At 33.4% G+C, this 24610-nt stretch overlaps 1 protein-coding gene across 1 annotated transcript in view; it reads right to left on the bottom strand.

Annotated features, from left to right (window-relative positions):
* The window catches only part of Ccdc152 (coiled-coil domain containing 152), a 43102-nt gene extending 19918 nt beyond the window's left edge, over nt 1–23184 (bottom strand). Inside the window, exons 1-6 of the mRNA XM_027936277.3 lie at nt 23165–23184; nt 20975–21068; nt 18778–18883; nt 9848–9916; nt 6277–6341; nt 2428–2530 (exon numbers count right to left, since the gene is read on the bottom strand). Coding sequence (XP_027792078.1) covers nt 2428–2530; nt 6277–6341; nt 9848–9916; nt 18778–18883; nt 20975–21061 — 430 coding nt within the window. The 5' untranslated portion in view covers nt 21062–21068; nt 23165–23184. The remainder of the gene's footprint in view (nt 1–2427; nt 2531–6276; nt 6342–9847; nt 9917–18777; nt 18884–20974; nt 21069–23164) is intronic.
* Nucleotides 23185–24610: the final 1426 nt, after the last annotated feature.

Here is a 24610-nt window from a genome sequence, read left to right as displayed (position 1 = left end):
TGCTGGTTAACTGATGAACAGATTTTAAGAATGTGGCACATATGCACACAATGAAGTATTATTCAGTTATAATGAAGAATAAGTCATGTCAATTTCAGTAAAATGGATGGAACTAGATATAAACATGCTAAGTGAAATAAGCCAAACTCAGGAAGACAAATATTGAAAGTTTTCTCTCATATGTGGAATCTGGGATGGGGTGGGGAAGATGACATCGAAGTAGAAAGGAGACTATTTAAAAAAAGGAAAGGAACAGGGGGCAGGGAAGAGGTGGGTAAAGAGGAGACAATAAAGGCACGGAAATGATTAAAATGTGCTATATGCCATAATAAAACTATTATTCCAAATAACTAATGTGCACTAATAAAAAATGAAAGTTGCCATGCTGGAATGGATATACCAGGTGAAGCCAGAACTAACCAAAGGATTATGTTCTTTAGGAGGATCCAGAAGATAACTATTAACCAAAGCTACCAGAAATGTGTTGGTGAGAAGCAAATTAGCATCATCAAAAGTTCAATATTTATTTTCTCTGTAAGCTAGGTTTGACAGTAGAAGAGATGGTCATACAAGGAAGCCATTATAACACATAATTCAGCTAATTCTCACTGACTTATTTTGTGTACCTAATAAATTCCATTATTTGACTAGAAAGCACTTAGAACAGTGGTGGAAAATATTGAGCTCTATACAAATTTTGCCATTATAATTATATTACTATTTTCTTGAATTAAAATAAGTAATTGGATTTTAATAAAATTTCAGTAGCAAAAAAAAAAAAAAAGATCATTAGTTTCCATGGTGTCTTTTCCCATTACAAAGTAATAGAAGCCAGATTTTAACCATGAAAAGCCAGGAAGCCACAATTACCACAATGACTAGGCGGGTCAGAGATTAACCAAAAAGACTTGATCATGGAGAGTTGTAGAGATAGTTAATAGATGGGCAGCCAAATAAGTTTAATATTGTGCATAATCCTTTAGTGTTCTTTTTGTTTCCTTCCAAAAAATTATGCTTAATTCAAAGGCATAATTTACAAAGATATTCTCATGCTTTCTTCTATCAGTTTCATGGTATTGATTTTATATTCATTTCAATTAATTTTTGTATACAATGTGCATAAAAATATGCCCATTAAGGAAGATTTTTTTAATAGCCATGTTAAACCAATTAACCCTCAACATAAGTGTATAAGACTTGCAAAACACTGAAGAAAATTTCATTAGTAAAATTATATTCAATATGTTGAATTTATAAATACATTATTATTTATATACTTATACTAACTACATAAGATCATTCACATTAGATAATGTAAGTGCAAACACTATGAATGAAATTTTTAAATATTATATCACATAAATGTATAGAATGATAGGAAACTTAAATTAAAATGCACCAAGACCATATTCATTCAAGAATAGTGGCTATTACTGAAAAAAAATACATGCACCTATTTTATGGTACTTTAGAATTCACTAAATTAAAAATAAACTTACCTATAAGCACCAAAAAACCAAATAATCCAATCAATAAATAGGCCAAGGACCTGAACAGACACTTCTCAGAAGAGGATATACAATTAATCAACAAATATAAGAAAAAATGCTCATAATCTCTAGCAATCAGAGAAATGCAAATTAAAACTACTCTAAGATATACCATCTCACTCCAGTAAGAGTGGCAGCCATTATGTAGACAAATAACAACAAGTGCTGGCGAGGATGCGGGGGAAAAAGGTACACTCATACACTGCTGGTGTGACTGCAAATTGGTGCAGCCAATTTGGAAAGCAGTATGGAGATTCCTTGGAAAACTGGGAATGGAACCTCCATTTGACCCAGCTGTTCCTCTTTTCGGACTACACCCAAAGGACCTAAAACCAGCATATTACAGGGACACAGCCACATCAATGTTTATAGCAGCACAATTCACAATAGCTAAACTATGGAGCCAACCTAGATGTCCTTCAATGGATGAATGGATAAAAAAATGTGGCATTTATACACAATGGAATATTACTCATCAATAAAAAAGAATAAGATCATGGCATTTGCAGGGAAATGGATGGCATTAGAGAAGATTATGTTAAGTGAAGTTAGCCAATCCCCCCAAAAAAACCAAATGCCGAATGTCTTCTCTGATATAAGGGGGGTGACTCAAAATGGGGTTGGGAGGGAGAGCAAGGGAGGAAGATTACCTCTAGATAGGGAATAGGGGTGGGAAGGAAAGGTAGGGAGAAGGGGAATAGCATGGATGGTGAAAGGAGATCCTCATCATTATACAAAATACATGTATGAAGATGTGAATTTGGTGTCAACATACCTCATATATAATCAGAGATATGATAAATTATTGTATAATGGTGTATTAAGAATTGTAATGCAAAAATAAATAAATAAACAAGTAAATAAAAAATAAACTTACCTTTTTTCTGCATATCCTGATAAAGTTTGCTTATTTCTATCTTATGTTCCTTCCCTTTGATTTTCATTTCATTCACAAGTTTAGCAATATTATTCTTATATTCCTAGAGATTAAAATATTTATTCATTTTTCAATCTAAATATGTATGCATAACTTTTGATTAACTGGAAAACAGCAACTTTTAGTTCATATTTATTTTGATATGTAGTCATATACAGAATGGAAAAATATTGTCCATTGTTTGAATAATTAGCTGTGAGACAGACCAATTTCTTCATGTGTATGCATTGTAATTTTTTAATTGACAAAAATTATATACAGTGTATGACCTGTTGTTTTATATATATGCTCATGGTGAAATGACAAAATCAAGCTAATATATATATATATATATATATATATATATATATATAAACCTCATATTTTTTGTGGCAAGAACATTTGAAATCTACTCTCTTGTATACAATACATTGTTACTAACTACAATCACCATGCTGTACAATATATCTATTGAACCAAAATCTTGTATCCTTTGACCAGCAGCTACCCAGTCATAGCTTACTCTTTAGCATTCCTCCCCCAACACTCAAAGCCCCTGTTAACCACCACTGTACTCTCTGCTTCTATAAGTACTACAATAAACATCAGTATCTGACCCAAGAAGATGAAGATCATTCAGAAACAATGTCTTATCTTTGCTTCCTGAATACACCTGATCAATGTTTAGCATATCATGTATGCTCAAAATAACTGACTTAACTGTATGATTAAATGGCACTACAATATTAAATAAAATATACGTCCACTATAATCCAGAGCTAAACTTTAGAATTAACAGAAGGTACTGTCTGATAGATTGTAAATTTACTCTAATATAGGGTCTGGACTGAACTTCTATTTCTGAAAATTATATAAACATTTCTAATTTCCATAAAAGATTAAAAACCCATGATAAGCATTAACTTTGTGAGAAAGTATCCAGAGAAAGATGGATTTGAGATTTGAAAATTCCCCAATGGCTATGGAGATTGGCTTCTTAGGTCACAGAAACATAGGGGTAATTTATTATTATAACAAGGAGAAGACCAAAGAGTACATTTTGGGAGAAAATTCCCCAAAATGAATTTAACAATTTTCCAGGTGTATTGTCCTATATAAAGAAACAAGGGCTGGGTGTGGTGGCACACACCTGTAATCCCAGCAGCTTGGGAGGCTGAGACCAGTAGGATAGCGGGTTCAAAGCCAGTCTCAGCAACAGTGAGGTGCTAAGCAACTCAGTGAGACCCTGTCTCTAAACAAAATACAAAATAGGGCTGGGGATGTGGTTGAGTCTCCCTGAGTTCAATTCCCAGTACAGGGGGGGGGGGGGGAAGAAACAAGGGACAGGCCTAAGATGTAGGCAAGAAAAAAGGAAAGCAAAAAATAACAAAAATTAAGTAGGATAGTTGAAAAAAGACAATAGAGGCAAAAAGTCAAGAAAAGTCTCTAAACATCATAAAATCGGACACTGGGACTCACCATTGTATTCCCAACTCCTTGCATGAATCTATCTATCTATCTTTTTTTTTTGGGGGGGGGTTGGTGCTGGAGATTGAAACCAGGGCCTTGTGCATGCAAGGCAAGCACTCTACCAACTGAGCTGTATCCCCAGCCCATCTATCTATATCTTGATATTTATTTGCTGAATAAAGGCAAATCCCAGTAAGCATTATGTAGGACAGATCTCTTAACTAGACCCAGCTTTTCAGAGTCCATCAATTTTCTGAAATTTCATGCCAAATTTCTGTGTGTGTGTGTGTGTGTGCGCGCGCACACACACATGAACACAAAGCACGTTTGCCTTTGAGCATTTTCCCCAGAAAGGATTCATAGCTATTAATAGACATTCAATGGTATTGAGAAAGTAAAACTAAACAACAACATCATCACAAAAAGGTGTACTAAATTGTGTGTCTGTAATTAAAAATAGACATACATTCTTCTATATTACTTTCATTTAAGAGACATAGTCTAGATTGCTATTTGTGTTACTTAACCTACCATGCAAATTACAGAAATGGCCAAACCTACTCAACTTCTTGGCTCTGATTAAAGCTGGGCAGGTGAATATAGGGATGAATCTCATAAAGTACCACTTTCATATACATATATCTAGATTTCTAGATGAGCAACTAGAAAAGCTAGAGTGGATTTTATAAACTACACTGATTGCACTAAGTCATTTCTGCCCTGAAAAACCACAAAATAAAATTCTGTGTTCCTTTCCATTCCCACTGACTTTGCCATCTGAATACACTGCCACTAAAGTGGAATGCATCCATTAATTTGGTAAGACAGTTTTTCACTCCATCTTTCAGGCAAAAAGAAAGCCACATTTCTGGGATAATCTGGGCTATATTTCAGTAGGTTCTTCTCCCTCATTTTAGCTTGTCTCATTCCTTCTTTTTTTTTTTTTTTTACCAAGCCCAAATAAATTATAATTTTTTTTTTTTTTCTCATTTGTTTCTGGGAACTTTACATCCCCCCAAATAATCTCTAGTTGCTTTCTTGTTTTAAGGATTTTCTGTATGTAAATTACAAAAATCTTCCCAATCTCACAAATATTGCCATGAAGTACCCCCAGAGTGTGTTTCTAGGGAATGGTTATCTCTGAGTTATTAATGTGCCCCTAAAGGTTTTGTACTAGTGAATCCTCATGGGATGGAGGTCATTTTATTTATTTATTTATTTTTTAGCTTGCTTTAGACAGCAGATAATTAAGAAATCCAAAATCTTGTGTTGTGGTGTATTCTCATTAGTTTCCAGCTCTCTGCAAAAATTCCTGTAGTATTCAAGATAAAGCATTTTTCTAGAACTTAAAGTTATAGAAGGAAAAGGAGGCAAGGTCCTCTCCCCTTTTCTTCCTGCTGTAATTACAGTCTGACTTCCTGTCTATTTTGAGCTCTAGAGTCAAGATATGAAAGGGATCAAGCAAAAATAAAAGGAGGAGGGAAAAGGGAGGCAGGAGAAACATTAGACAGCCCAGAGATACTTAAACTATCTCAAAGTTGGTGATGAAAAGCTAAATTTTCCAAGAGCATAGTGAGAATGCTTTTTATTTACTGGTTTTACTCAGAAGTCTTGAGCAGTTTCTAGAGCTAGACTGAGTTTAGAGACGATCTTTCAAACTGAACCCTGCTTCAGATCCAACTTGAATTTTAGAGATCTAAAATCTTCCAGAATTTAATATATTTGCTCTTGGAGATGAGAAAGTTAACATAATAAATTTCCCTGAAGGAAGAGGAATAACAACTGGCATATATTAAACACTTTTTATGTTTTTTAAGTACTATATTACATGTTCTGCAATTGCCATCACTAGATTGTTCCTGTAGGAGAGAAGGAAGTATAGCAGAGGGTATGGTAGCCCTTGGGAGAGAATTAATTTGTAATTCACATAAAATGCAGCCCTTATTTGAATGTTGTAATGATTACCCAAGGAGAACAGACTTACTTACTTTATAATGGAAAACTTTAAAAATGTTAATAGAGTATATTCTAAAGATTCCATTAACAAAATTGAAAAATGTATAGCAAATAACAGGCTCTTTTGGGTACAAATAAAAAGTAATATGAATACTATATTAGTATATTCTACTTTATAAAAAGACTAGAATTCTCAAAACACATTATTTTTAAAAGAAGTTTTCATTTATTAAAGATTTTGGCAAGTAAAATACGTATACCTATGTCATATACACATATACACAAATTTTTGGCTGGTTTATTAATAAAGTAATCTCTTTTTCTAATTTAAATAAACAAATGCTCCATAAGGACTTGATTTAATGCAATTATATATAAACTCACCAGTTCATGAGATTTTAACTTCTCTTTTATAAGGTCAGCATTTCTTTTTAATTGTTCATTCTCACCTGTATAAAAATAAATAATATCCTAATATATAGCAATTTTTAATTACTATGCAAATATGCTTAATATTTTAGTTTCCATTCACATATGTATTCAACAAATATGTATCTATTACTGTACTAGATACTAGGAATATAGAAGAGTGTCTTGCTCTTCACAGAGCTTAGACACTAATGGTGAGAGAGATGTATAAATAGTTACCACATACTATGACTACTGTTCTTACAATAGCATTGAGTCTCAAATACTGTGAGGACCTGTGGAAGAAAGACTTATATCAATCAGCTTGAAGTAAGGAAAGGTTTTGGAGAAAATGAACCACCTAAGATGAGATTTAAGTGGTAAGGCTTATTTCCTGCTATGGAAGGGCATTCTAGACATAGAACACTGAGCAGGAGACAATAGACTTGAGAGAGAGCCCAGCATGCTTAGAAAAACACAATTGAAGTACAGGATTGTTTAAGTACAAAGTGTGAGAAGAAGGTGCTATATAGGTCAGGAAATATCGACGAGGTGGACATAACTCTATGAATGCCTTTGGTGTATTATCATAGAATTCATTATAGAATTTTGAACATTGAAGAATTGAAATAATTATAGTTGCATGCTAAAAAAATTATCTGGCAATGTAGATAATATATGGGAAACCTAAATTAGGTTAGGGGTTAGTACAGAAAAATAGGGGCAATGAGAAGGACTATTTAGATGGTAGAATTACTAGGGAATTCAGTGACTTTGGATAGGGTAGACAAAGAGAAAGGGAGAATTTTTACCTTTTAGGCTTCTGATTTGGATAACTGAAAATAATACCTAATAGCTAATGACTTTCTGGACAGATTAAAACACTCTAGCTAATTCTGATCACTAAGCATTCAGATAATTTAAAATTCAAATTTCCTATTTGATTGAAAATTTTTATGACCCTTATCACTGTCTAGAAGGACTCATGGAAGTGATAAAGGAGTCTTAGTTTGCCTTTTAATTGCTTTTTCTATCTTTTTTCTGGGTCTATCTCTTGGGATTTAGAAGCAAGAAACAGAGAGATGTGAAAAATTATCTAATTAACTTTATATCTGTTAGAGTGGCTATTACCAGAAAGATGAAAGATAGCAAACAAGTGTTGGCAGGAATGTGAAGAAAAGGGAATTTTACATAGAGATGGTGAATTGGTACAGCCATTATGAAAAACAGTATGGTGGTTCCTAAAAATATTAAAAATAGTACTACCATATGATATAGCAATCTTTCTTCTGGGTATATATTAAAATAAAATGAAGTAAGTATACCAAAGAGATATTTATACTTTCATATTTATTTCAGTATTATTCACAACAGCCACAAATAAAAATAACATAAATGTCTAACAATAAATGAATGGACTTTAAAAATGTGATATTTAATAGGATATTATTCAAACTTAAAAAAGAAATAAATCAGGTGTTGGAGATGCAGCTTAGTGGTAAAGTTTGGTTTATCAGCATGGAAGCCCTGGGTTGATCCCCAGTACCACAAATCAAAAATAAAAAATAACTTGACATAATATTATATGTCAAATCTTCAAGTTGTATACTTTAAATATATACAATTTTTAATTGTCAACTTTATCCCAATAAAATTAGGAAAAACCCCTGTATCACTATATCTTTGAAAAGATGGTATGCTTGACTAGTGATCAGTATTTGATATCTTTTTACAAAAAGAAACAACATTTAGCCAGGTGCGGTGGTGCACGACTATACCCCAGTGACTCAGGAGGCGAGGCAAGAGGATCATAAGTTAAAGCCAGCCTCAGCAATTTTATGAGGCCCTAAGCAACTTAGCAAGACCCTGACTCAAAGTAAAACATGAAAAGGGCTGGGGATGTTGCCCAGTGGTTAAGTGCTCCTGGTAACCAAAACAATAACACTCCAAAACCAAACCAAAACAAAAACACCAACAACAAGACCCCCCCAAAAGCAAACCAACCAAACAAAACAAAGAAACATTTAATATATTCAAAATTGATTTCACAGAACTTCAAACAAATCAACTTAAATAGAATAAAATCCTGAGAAAAGTTAAATGCCATTTGATTCCTAGAATAAGAGGCTGGAAAAGGTTATGAATTTTCACATTTATTTAACACAGCTGGGTGTCATATTTCTGTCATGAAGAAAAGTTGTTCAGAGTCTTCAGCATTAAGATAATGGCATGAACTGTCCCATTTTAAAGGAAAAAAATGCGGGGAGAGTAAGAACTAGTAGTATTTCTTAAATAAATTTAAAAATTACAAGGACAAAAAAGAAATAACATGACAAAGTAAAAAAATGACATATAAGATCAATATTTTACCATATTTACATATATAAGTACTTCCTTTGAGGATAAAAACTGAGGTCTATGATAAGAAATGCTTATTTGACCTGATTTTATGTTGGAAGATGCCTTTAAGGAATTTAGTTTAGTATCTGATATAGTAAAGGAAAATCTGTCATTGCATAGTGGAAACAGAACAGTATAAACACTTGGTCACTCTGTTTTGTGAATGTTAGGCCTATTGGGTTAATGTAACTATTAAGTATAGAATAAACTGTGTTGGTTTCACCTGCACTAATATAGTCTTAGTCTTATAACAATATCAAATGGCAAGCTATCACAGTAGTTTGAATAGACCATTCGTGGTTAAACTAATAAATATTCACCCTTCAAAATTGGTTATTAAAAAACAAGAGTGGCACTGAGAGGAAATAATTGGCCTTCTGTATCTATGGGCTCCCCGTAGATTCAACCAAATATGGACCAAAAGTGTTAAAAACCAAAATTGTGTCTGTACTGAATATGCATAGATATTTCTTATCATTATTCCCAAAATAATGCAGTATAACTATATAACACTTTACACTGTGTTAGGTATTACAATCTAGAGATGATTTAAAGTACTGGGGATAAAAATAGGTTGTATGCAATACTATGCTATTTCTATATAAAGAACCAGAGCATTCACATACTTTTGGTATCTACAAGGATCCTGAAATCATTCATCAATGGATATGGAGGAACAACTGTGTACTTACAAACATTTGAAAGTAATAAAAGAACTCATGTGATCAATTAGAAAACATTTCTGGATGTCTTTGTCAGAATATGACTGAATTGTTCTGTTTAGCATAGCATTTCTTTTCTTTTTTTAAAAAACTATTTTCCCTAGTTGTAGTTGGACACAACACCTTTATTTTATTCATTTATTTTTTTATGTGGTGCTGAGGATTGAACCCAGTGCCTTGCACGTGCTAGGTCAGTGCTCTACTGCTGAGCCACAACCCCAGCTCCAGTATAGCATTTCTTATTTCATAATCATTTAGGAAAGTATTTTTAAGTAGTAAAAAGTCTTGGTTTTAGTTGATGAATTGAATAACAACAAAAGGCACTTGTCAACAATGTAAAAAAACTCTAATTTTAAAGAGGCTCAAACAAATCATAAATAAATTTCAAAATAAATTTAAAAATAAGATTTCCTCCCCTAACTTACCTTTCAAATTGTGTTGATATTCAAGGGTCTGTTGTAGCCCTTTTATCATATTATGAAGAGTAGCACATTCTAAAACATAAAAGGTAAATTTGAAAATCCTTTGCTTTCATTTTGGAATTATTCTCTTTATTGAAATAATTAAAACAAAATAACATTTAATTGAAAATTATGAAATTTTAATAAAACAATCAGGCCTCTCAAAGTAAATTACATATAATACTTCCTAATATCCCTTTGAGTTAAGTGAATTCCAAGATTCAGTAATGTGTTTTCTGAGGCATAATATATTAGAGATCCTCTTATAAGCATTAGCAATATCTATCCTGAAAGTAAGTACATATCCTCCCCAAAAGAGAGCCAAATTATATTGTTCACAGGTAAAGGGCTAGTGAGAAGGTGCGAGATGTGGCTTTTCTTACTCACTGTCTTCCAACGTGTCCTCTTAATACTCATGCCCAGGTCTCAGGGCAAGACACAGCAACATAAAAGGATTAAAGATTCAATGATAGTGTTAACAAGGCATTGGAAACTTTGATGCCAATGGTTTCTGACATAATGGAAGACGGACCCTTCATTGCAAAAGTTAGAGCCCTGATGTGTGTATCCAAACCTTGATCATACTCTTGGTTTCCACCACCAACAGCTACACCTTTGATGTGGAGGAACAGTGGTAGAAATTTCTGTGACTTTAGCATTCCACTTAGTTATAAGCTCCATGATAACAGGAACTATTTTTTGTTTTTCTTACCATTTCCCCATGGAATTTAGAATAGTTGTGGCCCATGTATGCAATCCACAAGTATTTTTTAGGTGACAGATGGATAGATCAGTAAGCTGAAACAGGACAGGGATAAGTGAAAATGCTCTGGCCAGAAAATAGTATCCATTTTTATTGTCTAAATATAAGAAGGGAAAATACAAATTTTTCACTTTCCAATTAGAGTTTCTACATTCAGGATCCATGTACTTTTTTTTAACTGTGCTGTCAGAAATGAAAGTATTTTGCAAAGTTAAAAGCTTTATTCAGATATTAGGTTCTACTCTTGTAGCTTTTCACTGCATACGGCCTTCCCTGTTGTACTTATCACCCATTCAGACAAAATTGTCACCATCCTCCATTTTCTCTACTTTGCTATTTCCCCATATTAGAATGATGATTAAATTACATTTGATAGACATTAGCTGAGAACCTACTTCACATGTTACTATGCTAGCTACTATAATTACAAAATAAGTGATACTTTTTGCCATTACTAGTTCTTGTGTCTTTTACTATAATGAATTCAGCAATTCATAAAACATGGTAGCTAAATTTACTTCCGTAAGCAGTAAATTGAAAACCAAGCCCTGTAACTGAAAGTACACTGGATTTTCTTAAAATAAAATGTGCTTTCAAAATTTGAACACAAGGTGGCTCTCTTACCAAATTTTTTTCTACAATGGAAACTGGCTCGAAGAGGAATTATTCATAAGGTAAAATAACACTCGTAATGGTGTTTTAGTGAGGTTTTTTTTTTTTTTTTTTTTTTTGCCACTGTGACAAAAAGACCTGACAAGAACAATTAGAGGAGGAAAAGTTTATCTGCGGCACAGAGTTTCAGTCTACAGAAGGCTAACTCCATTGCTCTGGACCTGAGATATGGCAGAACATCATAGTAGAAAAGCACTACCTAGGAAAGCAGCTTGGAATATAGCAGCAGGAAGCAGAGAGAGACTAAGTTAGACTCAACAAGGACAAAAGATATACCCCAAAGGCATGTCCCCAGTGACCCACCTCCTCCAGTTACACCCTACCCGCTTATAGTTATCACCTAGTTAATCCATTCAAGTGGATTAATGTATTGATTAGGTTAAGGCTCTAAAATCCTAATCATTTCACCTCTGAGTTGTCTAGTATTGTCTCACAATGATCTTCTGGGGGACACCTCATATCTGAACCACAACAAATGGCTTTTAATTTTCTTTGCAAACCTTAACCCACATTGTCTTTTGTGTTAGCCTTTATTTTGTAATTTAAAAATTAGTGTACTATTAAATTTTGCTAAAAATTTCAGAATATTATGTTATTTCTTATATAATTTAATAATCATTAATAATTTAATAATCATTTTGTGCTCAAATTTAGGCTCTATCATTAATTAGCAATTTGGGTGGAACTATTACGTGCAACTAAAACATTAGTATATTTCAATTTCATTGATTTCAGTTCTGATTTTAATTATTTCCTGTCTTCTGCTTTGGGTGTTGATTTGTTCTTCTTTTTCTAGGGTTGTGAGATGTAATATTAGATCATTTATTCATTGACTTTCTATTATTTTAATAAATGAACTCAAAGCAATGAACTTTCTTCTTATTACTGCCTTCATAGTGTCTCAGAGATTTTTATATGTTGTATCAGAGTTCTCATTTACCTCTAAGTAATTTTTTATTTCATCCTTGAATTCTTCTGCTATCCATTTGTCATTCAATAGCATATTATTTAGTCTCCAGGTATTGAAGTAGCTTCTACTTTTTATCATTGATTTCTACTTTCATTCCATTATGATCTGATAGAATGCAGGGTAGTATCTCTATTTTTTTGTATTTGCTAAGAGTAATTCATCACATCAATGACTTAAAGACAAGAATCATATGATCATCTCACTTGATGCAAAAAAAAAAAAAAAAGGATTTGAAAACAAATAACCCAATCAATAAATGGGCCAAGGAACTGAACAAACATTTCTCAGAAGATATACAATCAATCAACAAATATATGAAAAAATGTTCAACATCTCTAGCAATCAGAGAAATGGAAATCAAAACTACTCTAAAATTTCATCCCACTCCAGTCAGAATGGCAGCTATTAAGAACACAAACAATAATAAGTGTTGGCGAGGATGTGGGGGAAAAGGTACACTCATACATTGCTGGTGGGACTGCAAATTGGTGCAGCAAGTCTGGAAAGAAGTATGAAGAATCCTTGCCAAACTGGGGATGGAACCACCATTTGACCCAGCTATCCTTCTCCTCAATCTACACCCAAAGGACTTAAAAACAGAATATTATAGGGACACAGCCACATCAATGTTTATAGCAGCACAATTCACAATACCTAAACTGTGGAACCAACTTAGATGCCCTTCAGTAGATGAATGGATAAAGAAAATGTGGTATATATACACAATGGAAAATTACTCAGCAATAAAAGAATAAAATCATGGCATTTGCAAGTAAATGGGTTAAGTTAGAGAATATAATGGTAAGTGAAGTTAGCCAATCCCCAAAAACCAATGCTGAATGTTTTCTCTGATTTAAGGATTCTGATTCATAATGGGGTGGGGGGGGGCATGGGAAGATTAGATGAACTCTAGATAGGGCAAAGGGTAGGGAGGGGAATTGAGGGGGCATGGGGGTAGGAAAGACGGTGGAATGAGATGGACATCATTACCCTAAGTACATGTATGAAGACACGAGTGGTGTGAATATACTTTGTGTACAACCAGAGAGATGAAAAAATGTGTTCTATATATGTAATATGAGTTGTAATGCATTCTGCTGTCATACATAACAAATTTAAATTTAAAAAAGCATTTGACAAAATATAGCACCCGTTCATGTTCAAAACAGTAGAAAAACTATGGATAGTAGGAACACACCTCAACACTGTAAAAGTTATCTACGCTAAACCCAAGGCCAACATCATTTTAAATGCAGAAAAATTGAAAGCATTCCCTCTAAAAACTAGAACAAGACAGGGATGCCCTCTATCACCACTTCTATTCAACATAGTCCTGGAAACTCAGCCAGAATAATTAGAGAAATGAAAGAAATTAAGGGGATACAAACAGGAAAAGACAAACTCAAACTATCACTATTTGCAGACAACATCTTATATATTTAGAAGATCCAAATGATTCCACCAGAAAACTTCTAGAACTCATAAATGAATTCAGCAAAGTAGCAGGATTTAAAATCAACACCCATAAATCAAACATGTTCCTGTACATTAGTAATGAATCCACTGAAAGAGAAATGAGGAAAACTACCCCATTCATAATAGCCTCAAAAAAAGAAAAATGCTTGGGAATCAACCTAGCAAAAGAAGTAAAAGGCTTTGTCAATGAAAAGTACAGAACACTAAAAGAAAAAAGAATTGAAAAAGCTTAGAATATGGAAAGATCATGGTCAATTCTGCCTCCCCAAGAGCACAGGTAGAATTAATGTTGTCAAAATGACCATGCTAGCAAAATCATTATACAGATTTAATACAATTCCTATTAAAATCCCAATGACATTCTTCATAAAAATAAAAAAAAGCAATCATGAAATTCATTTGGAAAAATAAGAGACCCAGAGTAGCCAAAGCAATCCTTAGTGAAAAATGTGAAGCAGGAGGCATCACAATATAGATATTAATACTAAAAAGCCATAGTAAAAAAAAAAACAAAGGAATGGTATTGGCACCAAAACAGACATGAAGACCATTAGTACAGAATAGAAGATACAGACAAACCCATATAAACACAGTTATCTCATCCTAGACAAAGGCACCAAAAACATTCACTGGAGAAAAGAACTGGAAATCCATATGTAACAAAATGAATTAAACCCCTATCTCTCACCCTTCTCAAAACTCAACTCAAAGTGGATCAAAGACTTAGGCACTAGAAGAGAGATCCTGCACCTATTAGAAGAAAAAAATAGGCCCATATCTTCACCATGTCGGCTTAGGAACTGTCTTCCTTAAAAAGACTCCTAAAGCGCGAGAAGTAAAATCAAGAATTAACACATACAATGGATTCAAGCTAAAAAGCTTCTTCTCTGGGCTGGGGATGTGGCTCAAGCAGTAACGCGCTCGCCTGGCATGCGCGGGGCACTGGGTTTGATCCTCAGCACCACATAAAGATAAAATAAAGATGTTGTGTCCACCGAAAATTGAAAAATAAATATTTAAAATAAATAAATAAATAAATAAATAAATAAAAAGCTTCTTCTCAGCAAAGGAAACAATCAATAATGTGAAAAGAGAGCCTACAGAATGGGAGAAAATCTTTACCATCTGCACCTCAGACAGAACCTCAACCTCCAGGATATATAAAGAACTCAAAAAACTTAACAACAAAACAAATAACCTCATCAATAAATGGGCTAAAGAACTGAACAGACACTTCACAGAAGAAGAAATACAATCGATCAACAAATGTATAAAAAAATGTTTAACATCTCTAGCAATTTCATCACACTGTAGTCAGAATGGCAATTTTCAAGAATACAAGCTGGGGCTGGGGTTGTGGCTCAGCGGTAGAGTGCTCGCCTAGCAAGGGTGGGACCAGGGTTCAATCTTCAGCACCACATAAAAAAAATAAAGGCATTGTGTTGTGTCCATCTACATCAAAAAATAAAAATAAAAAAAAAATATATATATATATCTAAAGAATACAAGCAACTATATAAGTGTTGGCAAAGATGTTGGGGGGAAAAGGTACATTCATATATTGCTAGTGGGACTGCAAAATGGTGCAACCACTCTGGAAAGCAATATGGAGAGTCCTCACAAAACTTTAAATGAAACTAGCATTTCACCCAGTTAATCCACTCCTTGTTTTATACCCAAAGGACTTAAAATCAGCACACTACAGTGACACCGCCACATCAATGTTTATTGAAGCTCAATTCACAATAGCTAAACTATGGAACCAACTTAGATGCCCTTCAACAGATTAATGGATAAAAAAAAAATGTGGTATACATACACAATGGAATATTACTAAGCCTTAAAGAAGAAAGAAATTACAGCATTTGTCAGTAAATGGATGGAGAATATCATGCTAAGAAAAACAAGCCAATCCCAAAAAACCAAAGGCCAAATGTACTATGATATACAGATGATAATTCACAATAAGTGGGGAAGCTAAAGAAAAACAGAAGTACTTTGGATTAGGCAGAGGGGAGTAAAGGGAGGGGAGGAGGTATGGAGGTAGAAAGGGTAGTAGAATGAATCAAGTATTATTATCCTGTGTACATATATGATTACACAACTGATATGATTCTACATCATCTACAATCAGAAGAATGGAAAGTTATACTCCATTTATATATAATGTGTCAGAATGCATTTTACTGTCATGTATAACTAATTAGAATAAAAAATAAAAATAAAAAATTACTGTAATTTGGAAAAGTTTCCCAAAGGCCCATGTGTTAGAGGCGTGGTTCCCAGTCCATGGTGCTACTGGTAGGTGGCGGAAACTTCAAGATGTAGGGCCTTTTGGGAAGCAGTTAGGCCATTATTGGCATGCTCTTGATTTGAGGCAGCTTTTTCTCACTTTCTTTTTCTTTTCCTCACCTTTACACCTTGCCCTGAGGTGAATGTGCACATGCCATTATGATGTGCTACAGCAGGCCCAAAGTAATGGGATCAATTGATCATGAACTGAAACCTCCAAAATTGCAAACCAAAACAAAACCTTTTTCTTTTTAAGTTAATTTATCTCAGGTATTTGTTATAGTAATGAAAAGCTGACTAACACAAACATATAAAGCATTTTCTATAGTACCTAGTCCTCTATGTTAATTTTATTACCATCTTGATCACTCTTACCATGTGATCCAACAATTGCACTCCTTGGTATTTACCCAAAACAGTTGAAACTATGTCTACACAAAAACCTGTATAAGGCTGTTTTAATTCAAATCCAAAATTTGGATTAAACCAAGGTGCCTTTTAATAAGTGAGTAGACAAATAAATTGCGATACTTCCATACAATAATACAATAAAATAATTTGTTATTAAGACACACACACATATACACAAACACACCACCACACAAACTACCCCTTAGAGAAACCTTAAATGCATATTGCTAAGTAAAATAAGTGAATCTGAAAATGCTATATAGTATGACATTCCAGAAAAGGTCAAACTATGGAAATAGTAAAAAGATCAGTGATTATAGAATCTTGGGATGGTAAAATGGGGGGACGAGTAAGTAGAGCAGTGAAACTTTTCTGTGTGATACTGTAATGGAGGATACATGTCATGCATTTGTCAAAACCCACAGAATATATAACATAGATTGAACAATAATATAAACTATGGACTTTAGTTAATAATTGTGTTATCAATATTGCCCCATGAATCGCAACAAATGTACCACACAAATCCAATATGTTGATATAGGGAAATTGAAGGGGGTGATAGGACATATGGAAATTCTGTATTTTCACCCTTTTCTGTAAATCTAAACTATGCCTGAAAATGTCTACTAATTAAAAATTAAAACTAACAAATATTTTGTCTTATCATTTCTACTTATTGTGTCACACATTTAGAAAGGCCTCTCCATTATAAAAATTCCAAAATTTTCTATTTATTTTTGTGATTTCACCTTTTTGAACTTTAATAAACTCTATTTTTTAGGACAGTTTTAGGTGTACCGAAAAATTGGAAAGATATTAAAGAGAACTGCCATATATTCTATATCTAATTATCTCTATTATTAACACCTTAATTGGTATGGTAAATTTCTTACAATTAATGAACCAATGTTGATGCATTATTAACTAAAATCCATACTTCATTTGGATTTCCTTAGTTTCTATTCAATGTCCTTTTTCTGTTCTCAGATCCCATTCACTATACCATATTACATTTGTTTGTCAAATCTTCTTAGTCTTCTCTTGATTTTGACTGTTCTATTTCCTTGTTTCTGATGACCTCAATAATTTTGCCAAGTACTGGCAGGTATTCTGTAATGTCCTTTAAATGGGAATTTGTGTGATGTTTATCTCATGATTAGACTGGGTTTATGGTTTAAAAGTCATGCTAATCTTATCTGTATCATTCCAATTTTAGTATAGGTGCTGCAAAAGTGAGCAGAGATTATGGGTTATGAGGAGGAAGACCATAAAAATAAAGTGTCATTTTTATCATATCATATATTATATCGTATCAAGATCAACATGACATCCCTTTTAATGTTGACCATGACCATGTGGCTGAGGTAGTAGTTGTCAGTTCTCTCCACTGTGTAGTTACTTTCCCTATATTACCATCCTTTTCATGCTATATTCTTCACTATAATAAAGGAGATAACTTTACTCAGACCACACTCAATGTGTTTAGAGTTGTGATCTGTTCTGTTTGAGAACAGATTATCTATGTAAGTTATATGGAATTCTGCTAAAAAGGAGATTTGGCTCTTCCTCGATTATTTATTTAAATCATTTACTTATATCAGTATAGACTTGTGAAATTTTTTATACTTTGAGTATAGTTCAACATTACTTTATTAACTTTGTTGTTCAAATTATCCCAGCTTTGGCCACTGAGAGCTCTTTCATTTGGTTTCTGTGTCCCTTTTGACACACTACCATCATTGTGGATTTATTTTTTCTTTTCAAGAACTTTTTAAAATTTTTGACATTACAAAATGCTTCAGGTTTATTTATTTACTTTCTGCCCCAGTTCTAGAATCAGCCAGTTCTTTTTATAGAGAATGGTACATTAAATACCCAAATCTGAGCACTCGTTGCTCTCATTGCTACTACGGTATTGTTGCTTCCAGGTCCTCTTAGTTGACATACAAAGAAAATATATGTGTCCTGCTTATTTTCAATACTACAACTATTGACCCATTGTATGTTTATTTAGATGTAATTGTGAAGTAGGAATTCAACTGTATTCTTCCTGTGTTGAGACTTCTATTTGTCATTCTTAAATGCCTAGCCATAGATTATTTAACTTCTTCTTCATTTTATGTTTCTATACTGGTAGAGTAGGATAATAATACTAGTCCTATCCTTCTTTCAGAGCTATACAAAGAATAAAATTTGATGAAAGTCTGAAAAGTTCAATATGAATTTAAAATACTTTACAAATATATGTATAATATTAAAAACACTGTTGCACTCTCATTAATATTTCTTTAGGGAACAAAAACCTACCTTCTTTCATTGAGACTTCTTTTGTTTGCATTACTTTTAATAAAGAGTTAGTCTTTTCCAACTGAATATCCAGGATTTTGTTCTTTCCACTTGTTTCTATCATTTTCTGTAGAAGAAATAGAGTAAACATTATTATCAAGTCAATGAAAGTGTTTCTATTCTTTTACTAAAGATATGAAGACTAATGAGAATATAAATCACTACCTAAAAGTCTAATAGTTAAAGATGAAACATAATTTTAAAGAAACAAACTTCCTAGTTTATATTTAATTTAAAAAGTAACCTGATAATATATTAAACCACACTAACGATTATAAATGAAAAATAAAAGTATGGCCTAACTTGAACTCCTTTCGGCAATTCTTCAACCCTCATTTCCATAGTTAATGATTGCTAGCCAGGCATATACAAGCCTGTAGTCCCAACTATGTAAGAGGCTAAGGCAGGAAGATCTCTTGAGCACAGGAGTTTGTGGCCAACCTGGGCAACACAGTGAAATCTTGTCTCAAAAAAAAAAAAAAAAAAAAAAAAATCCAAAATCAACAAACAAACAAAAACTGTTCCTTTTATATGCTTCCAAAGTATTTTTTGACTATATACAACTACAGAAAATGATCATCTGTATTCTGTTCTGCACCTTGACTCTTCTACTTAGCACTATTATCTGGGACATGGTGCCATATTACCATGTATAGATGTACTTCATTCTTTTTACCAGCTGCACTGGGTTTCATTTTTAATTTTTTTGTACTTTTTAATTATATATAACAATAGAAAGCATTTTGACATAATTATAAAAGCAAGGACTATATCTTGTTTTGATGCAGTCCTCAATACCTCCTTTCCCCCTCCCCCACACCACTGCTCTCTTTCCTCTACTGATCTTTCTGCCATTTAGCCACAGTTTTTTTTTTAATTAATTTCTTGTGAATGTACATGATGATGAGATTCACTGTGGTAAACTCATATATGTTCATGGGTATTTTTGAATATATTATAATTTATTTACCTAGTCTCCTATGAGAAAATTTGTTATTTCTACTTTTTTTGCTATTATAGTAGATAAATATTCTTAAACCTACTGCTTTGGGTTTTTGTGAACAGTATAAAAAGCCTCCACAAACTCTTTAAATAGCTTCAAATATCAATTTATGACTAGTCATATGTTATCTATACTCTACCCACTTCCTTAATATTACCACTTCTGATTTTATCTCAAAGCAATTGACATGAATTCATTTGTATTACCATCTACAGGCATCTCTAAGAGACATGACTTTCAAAATATGTTCATACTACCACTATCACATCAAAAATGAACAACTATTTCTTATCAAAAATATTTAAGAATATGAGATACTTCTAAATTAATCTCCAACCTGCCCCCCCCCCGCCAAAAAAAAACCTTTCACTAAATCTCTTCTCTCCAACAGTGCTTTCTATTTCTCTTTTCTCTTTTGCTAATTATATAGTTAAGAAAACTTAAGCTCATTGTTTGAAAAAAGATCATATTGCCTCAAAAATATAAGGCCATGAAAATTCTTTAAATATGGCAATCTGTGTGAATAAAAATAGATATAAAAAATAAGAAAAGGAGAGAAAATAGGGGAAGGTCTTCCCTCCCATTCTTGCTTTACAAATTCACTCTTCAAATCGTTAGTTTATTCACCTACATTTTTTTCAACAGTTTTCATATATCTTCCTCTGTCAGAGAAGAGGGGAAAACAATACATTGTTTGGCTTACCATTTGTCCAAAGTTGGAGAGAAGGACTTCAAGTAGGTTTGGTTTTAGGTAAAAGAGCAGCAAGAGAGAACAGAGACAAATGGTAAAGAACTAAAAGAAAGTACTTATAATGGTAGGAGACTGAAATTTAATTCTCATTATATCTATTTCCGAGTTTGGACATTAGTTTGGACACTTAGATGTGTATTTTATCTTTAATTTTGGCAAAAGTACACGAATTATTTGTTCCCTTGCCCTGGAAAGTTTTTGATATATTAGTATAAATGAGTCAAGACTAGATATATTTTAAATACAAATCTTAAAAATTAGAGACAAAGGGCTTGGCAAAATATATTTTCATTATCTGTATCTTGCTCATTTTTTGCAACATTTTTTTCTTTCAAATTTCTCCCATTGATAAAATCTCTTCCATTTTTCCTCATACACCATAGCCATTGGCTATATTTACATACCTTTTCTATTTGTGAGAAGTCATTTATAAGTTTGTCAAGATTCACACTGCCAGTCTTTTTCATACATCCTTCACTGCTTTGATCCATGCCTGAACTAGTGAAGAGCAGAGAGAAAAATCTAAAGCATCCAATAGTAGTCATAACTCAAACACTAAAGTTTCTTTACTTTATTTATAGAATACTTACTTGAGCTTCCTTCCACTCTGAGTATTTTGTTATACCCAGCATCAATAATAGGGTCATATGCATTAAGTTTTCTCCACTTATTATCATTTTCTCCCCAGGTGTAATTTGTCTAAAAAATCTAAAATTAGTGCAATGATAAGAATATAAATAGATGTTATTTGTCCTTATGATAAAAAAAAAAACAAATAATCGCACTAACACTCATCTCCTTTGCCATCAGTATGTCTGAACTTAAAGTCAAAGGCATGACTTTTAAGTGTGAGTATTCTCAATTTAAGATGCTCAACGTGTCAAAGTATCACATCACAAATATTTTCTGGTAGTCTGCTTATACTTCATATTTTGCTTGGTATATAAAGCATATATGGAAATTGAAGTGCTCAAAACAATCTCTCTGTATTTCAATTTTTTGGTAATTTTATATAAGATTAACCTTTGGGAACAACCAACTAACTGCTGAGTGAATGGTAAGAGTTCTAGCTTTAGTCCTACAGAACTAATCATAAGAAATTCTTCAGAATTCCAGAGGTAAAGTCATTCAGCCCAGATAGAGAAACTGATTTTTTGCAAAGGAGCCAGTATTTACATTTGGTAGTGGAAGAAGGTATCTAGAAGGAATCAAGATTAATACAGTATGAAACTATATACACCTGTCTTTAGATGTCTTTAGACTTTTCTCCAGAGAAAAATGATGGGGAAAGTACAACATTTGAAATTCAGGGAGTGTAGAGTGAGGAAGAAGACAATGTTGAGTGTGTGGACTAGACTAAAGGAAAGGGTAAGTAAAACTCCTGAAATAATTACTCAAAATAATTTGGGGGGGGACATAATATTATTTAAAAATAAATATACCAAAATCAGATATTGTGTGACAATATTTTCATCAAAATTCCACTTCATCCTTCTTTTTGTATTATTTTACATTACAACTCTTTAATAGTTTTGAAATCTGAATTTTAGCTGTGCATTTTCAGTTTATTGAATTATTATCTGCAGTATCACTGGTGAGTAAAACTGTGTATGAAATTCTTTAAGTAGCTAAAACTCGATCCTTATGGCAGAAAAATAACTGTAATAGCCTTCCACGATCTAAAATTCTTCTGACAACAAAATTAAAAACTCATCACAATTTGATATCACTGTTAATTTTTAATACAACTGTAGGGTAATCTGAAATAGTTAATGCAAAATTCCTCCATATTTTTTAGTCGCTAATATTTTAAATTTAAAAAAATGTTTTTTTTACCAGAGTTTTGGCTAAGAAATTGGCTTCTGAACTAATGCATTTTACTTTGAGCTTGATGTTCTATAGTTCCGTTACCCTAGTAATACTCATGAAATATTTTTCCTCACTAAATCGTCACTAAAGGTTGGGGTTAGCTGTAAAAAGGACAATAAACAAACCAACCAACAAACAAAAAGCTCCAAACAAAATCAACAACAAAATATTCCATTTGCTATTATTGCATGCTATTCCTTTTGTCGCATTGGCGAGAAAACTAGTTCACTTCTACGTGTCTTTACTGTCCCCCCCCCCCCCAATTTTCCAGGTCCTGATCTTTTCAAAGAATATGGTTTTGCTCTGTAAAATCAGGTGACAACTTAGTTAGTACTAGTTAAATTCCTTCGTGGGCAGCAGAGACTGACTTTTGATCTTCAAGGACCAGCTTCAAACAGTTCCCACAGCAAAGACAATCCCATTCCCCGTCTGGCTCATTTCTGCTGGCTGGAGTCCAGGGGCTCGCTGTCTCCGGGACCCCGCTCCGTGGGCCCTGGCCGCTCCTAGTTGGCGTCAGCAGCAGGCTCCCCTCGCCTCTGCCTCTTCCTTTTTGGCCTCCCTTCACTCTCATTCCTGAAGCCTGGGGCCCATGAGCCACAGGGGTCGGGATCAAGGACCTCGGGAGCCTTATGCGGATGCAGGACAATGTGAGAAGGTGTGAAGAAAAGAATCTTCTTGGAAAAAAGCGGAATTTCGAGCCGCTTACTGAGTTTGGAGCTACTCACCGTCGCTGCAGGCTCCTCAAAGTCCGCCTCGAGGACTGCCTTCTCCGGTTCCTAGTCCATCCCTGACTTGGGCCCCCTCCCTCGGAAACAGGTTCCCGAAACAATGGGCCCGCCCTTCTCCTGGCCCCCTCTGTGCCCTATTCTGGCCTTCCCACCACCAGCTGTCTTTACCAACCTGGTCTTAGCTCTCCTACTGCTTCTTAGGTATTTTCATGTGGTTTCTAGAACATGGATCCAAACTCGGAGAATGCCAGATTAATAACTGCTTCCCCGACCAAAGAATAAATCATACCTGTTTTGATTTTTGAGTTAACATCATTGAATAACAAATAATCTGTATTTATTTTTGTGTGTTTTATACAGTAGGCTTTTAAAGTATCAAAGTCAGTCAATAGATATGGTTTCCCACCTAGAGTATTGTCTTTGTGGTTGAGTGATTAAGGACATGGGCTCTTATTCATATACAAGCGCAAACTCTTCTATTTACTAATGGTTCATCTTGGGCAAGTGCTTAATTCTACATGCCTCAGTTTCTTTATTTATGATACAGATAAATAACAAGGATGTTGTGATAATTAAATGAAATGATGCATTTAAGAGTGTGCTTAATAGAGTTACTACCTTAAAATGTTCAAAAATGTTATAATTTTAAATATTGTTCAATAAAGTGTTCAAAAATGTTATTATAATTTGTTCAATAATAGTTAGAAAGTGTAATGCCTACTTTTGTTTGAGTGAGAAATGTGAGATTTATTAATTTTATTTTTCTATGGAATTCAAAAATTGGTGGGCAGAAAAATGTAAAGTGTAATAGAATAATTCATACTTTATTATTTGAAGGATACTATAGCATAAAGATAAGAGAACTGGAACCAACTGAGAAATGTGGGGTAAGATCCTCACTCTGCTGCTGGATTAAGAGTTCTTTGACATTAGTAACAACACATAAGGATTTTGAAAATAAGTGGACATCTAATTGCTGGTTCTATCAAATTAGCATACATAAAATGTTCCTTATGGCAACTATCACAATAGTTTTGGAAAGAGGCTTACTCTCATTTTCATGAATATTTACTCAAATAATGTTATAAATAGGGAAAAATATGTACAAGGTAAAATATAAATTAGAAGTGGAATTAAAGATCAGGAGAGATTATAAAACACAAATATTAAAACCCATCTCAAATGCTTTCTTTTCTATGATCATATCTATCAGTAGTGACCTGACTTTCTTAACTCCAGGGCATTGCCAGTCTTTTTGTGGCATTGTTTGAGTTGATGTATGATTACTTCTACTGTATTATTGTCTCCTTGGGGAAAAAAAAAATCTCCATTTTCTTATTATATACGTATTTCTCGCTGGTGTCTAACATAGGCAGAAGAAATAGAAGTAAAACAAATCATAAAAGTTCAACTTGATTTTTCTGGTTTGGAATGAATCACCAA

Source organism: Marmota flaviventris, chromosome 5, assembly GCF_047511675.1.
Source record: "Marmota flaviventris isolate mMarFla1 chromosome 5, mMarFla1.hap1, whole genome shotgun sequence".
Classification (NCBI taxonomy): domain Eukaryota; kingdom Metazoa; phylum Chordata; class Mammalia; order Rodentia; family Sciuridae; genus Marmota; species Marmota flaviventris.
The sequence above is the reverse complement of the archived record's forward strand: the minus strand, read 5'-3'. Positions and strand labels throughout refer to the sequence as shown.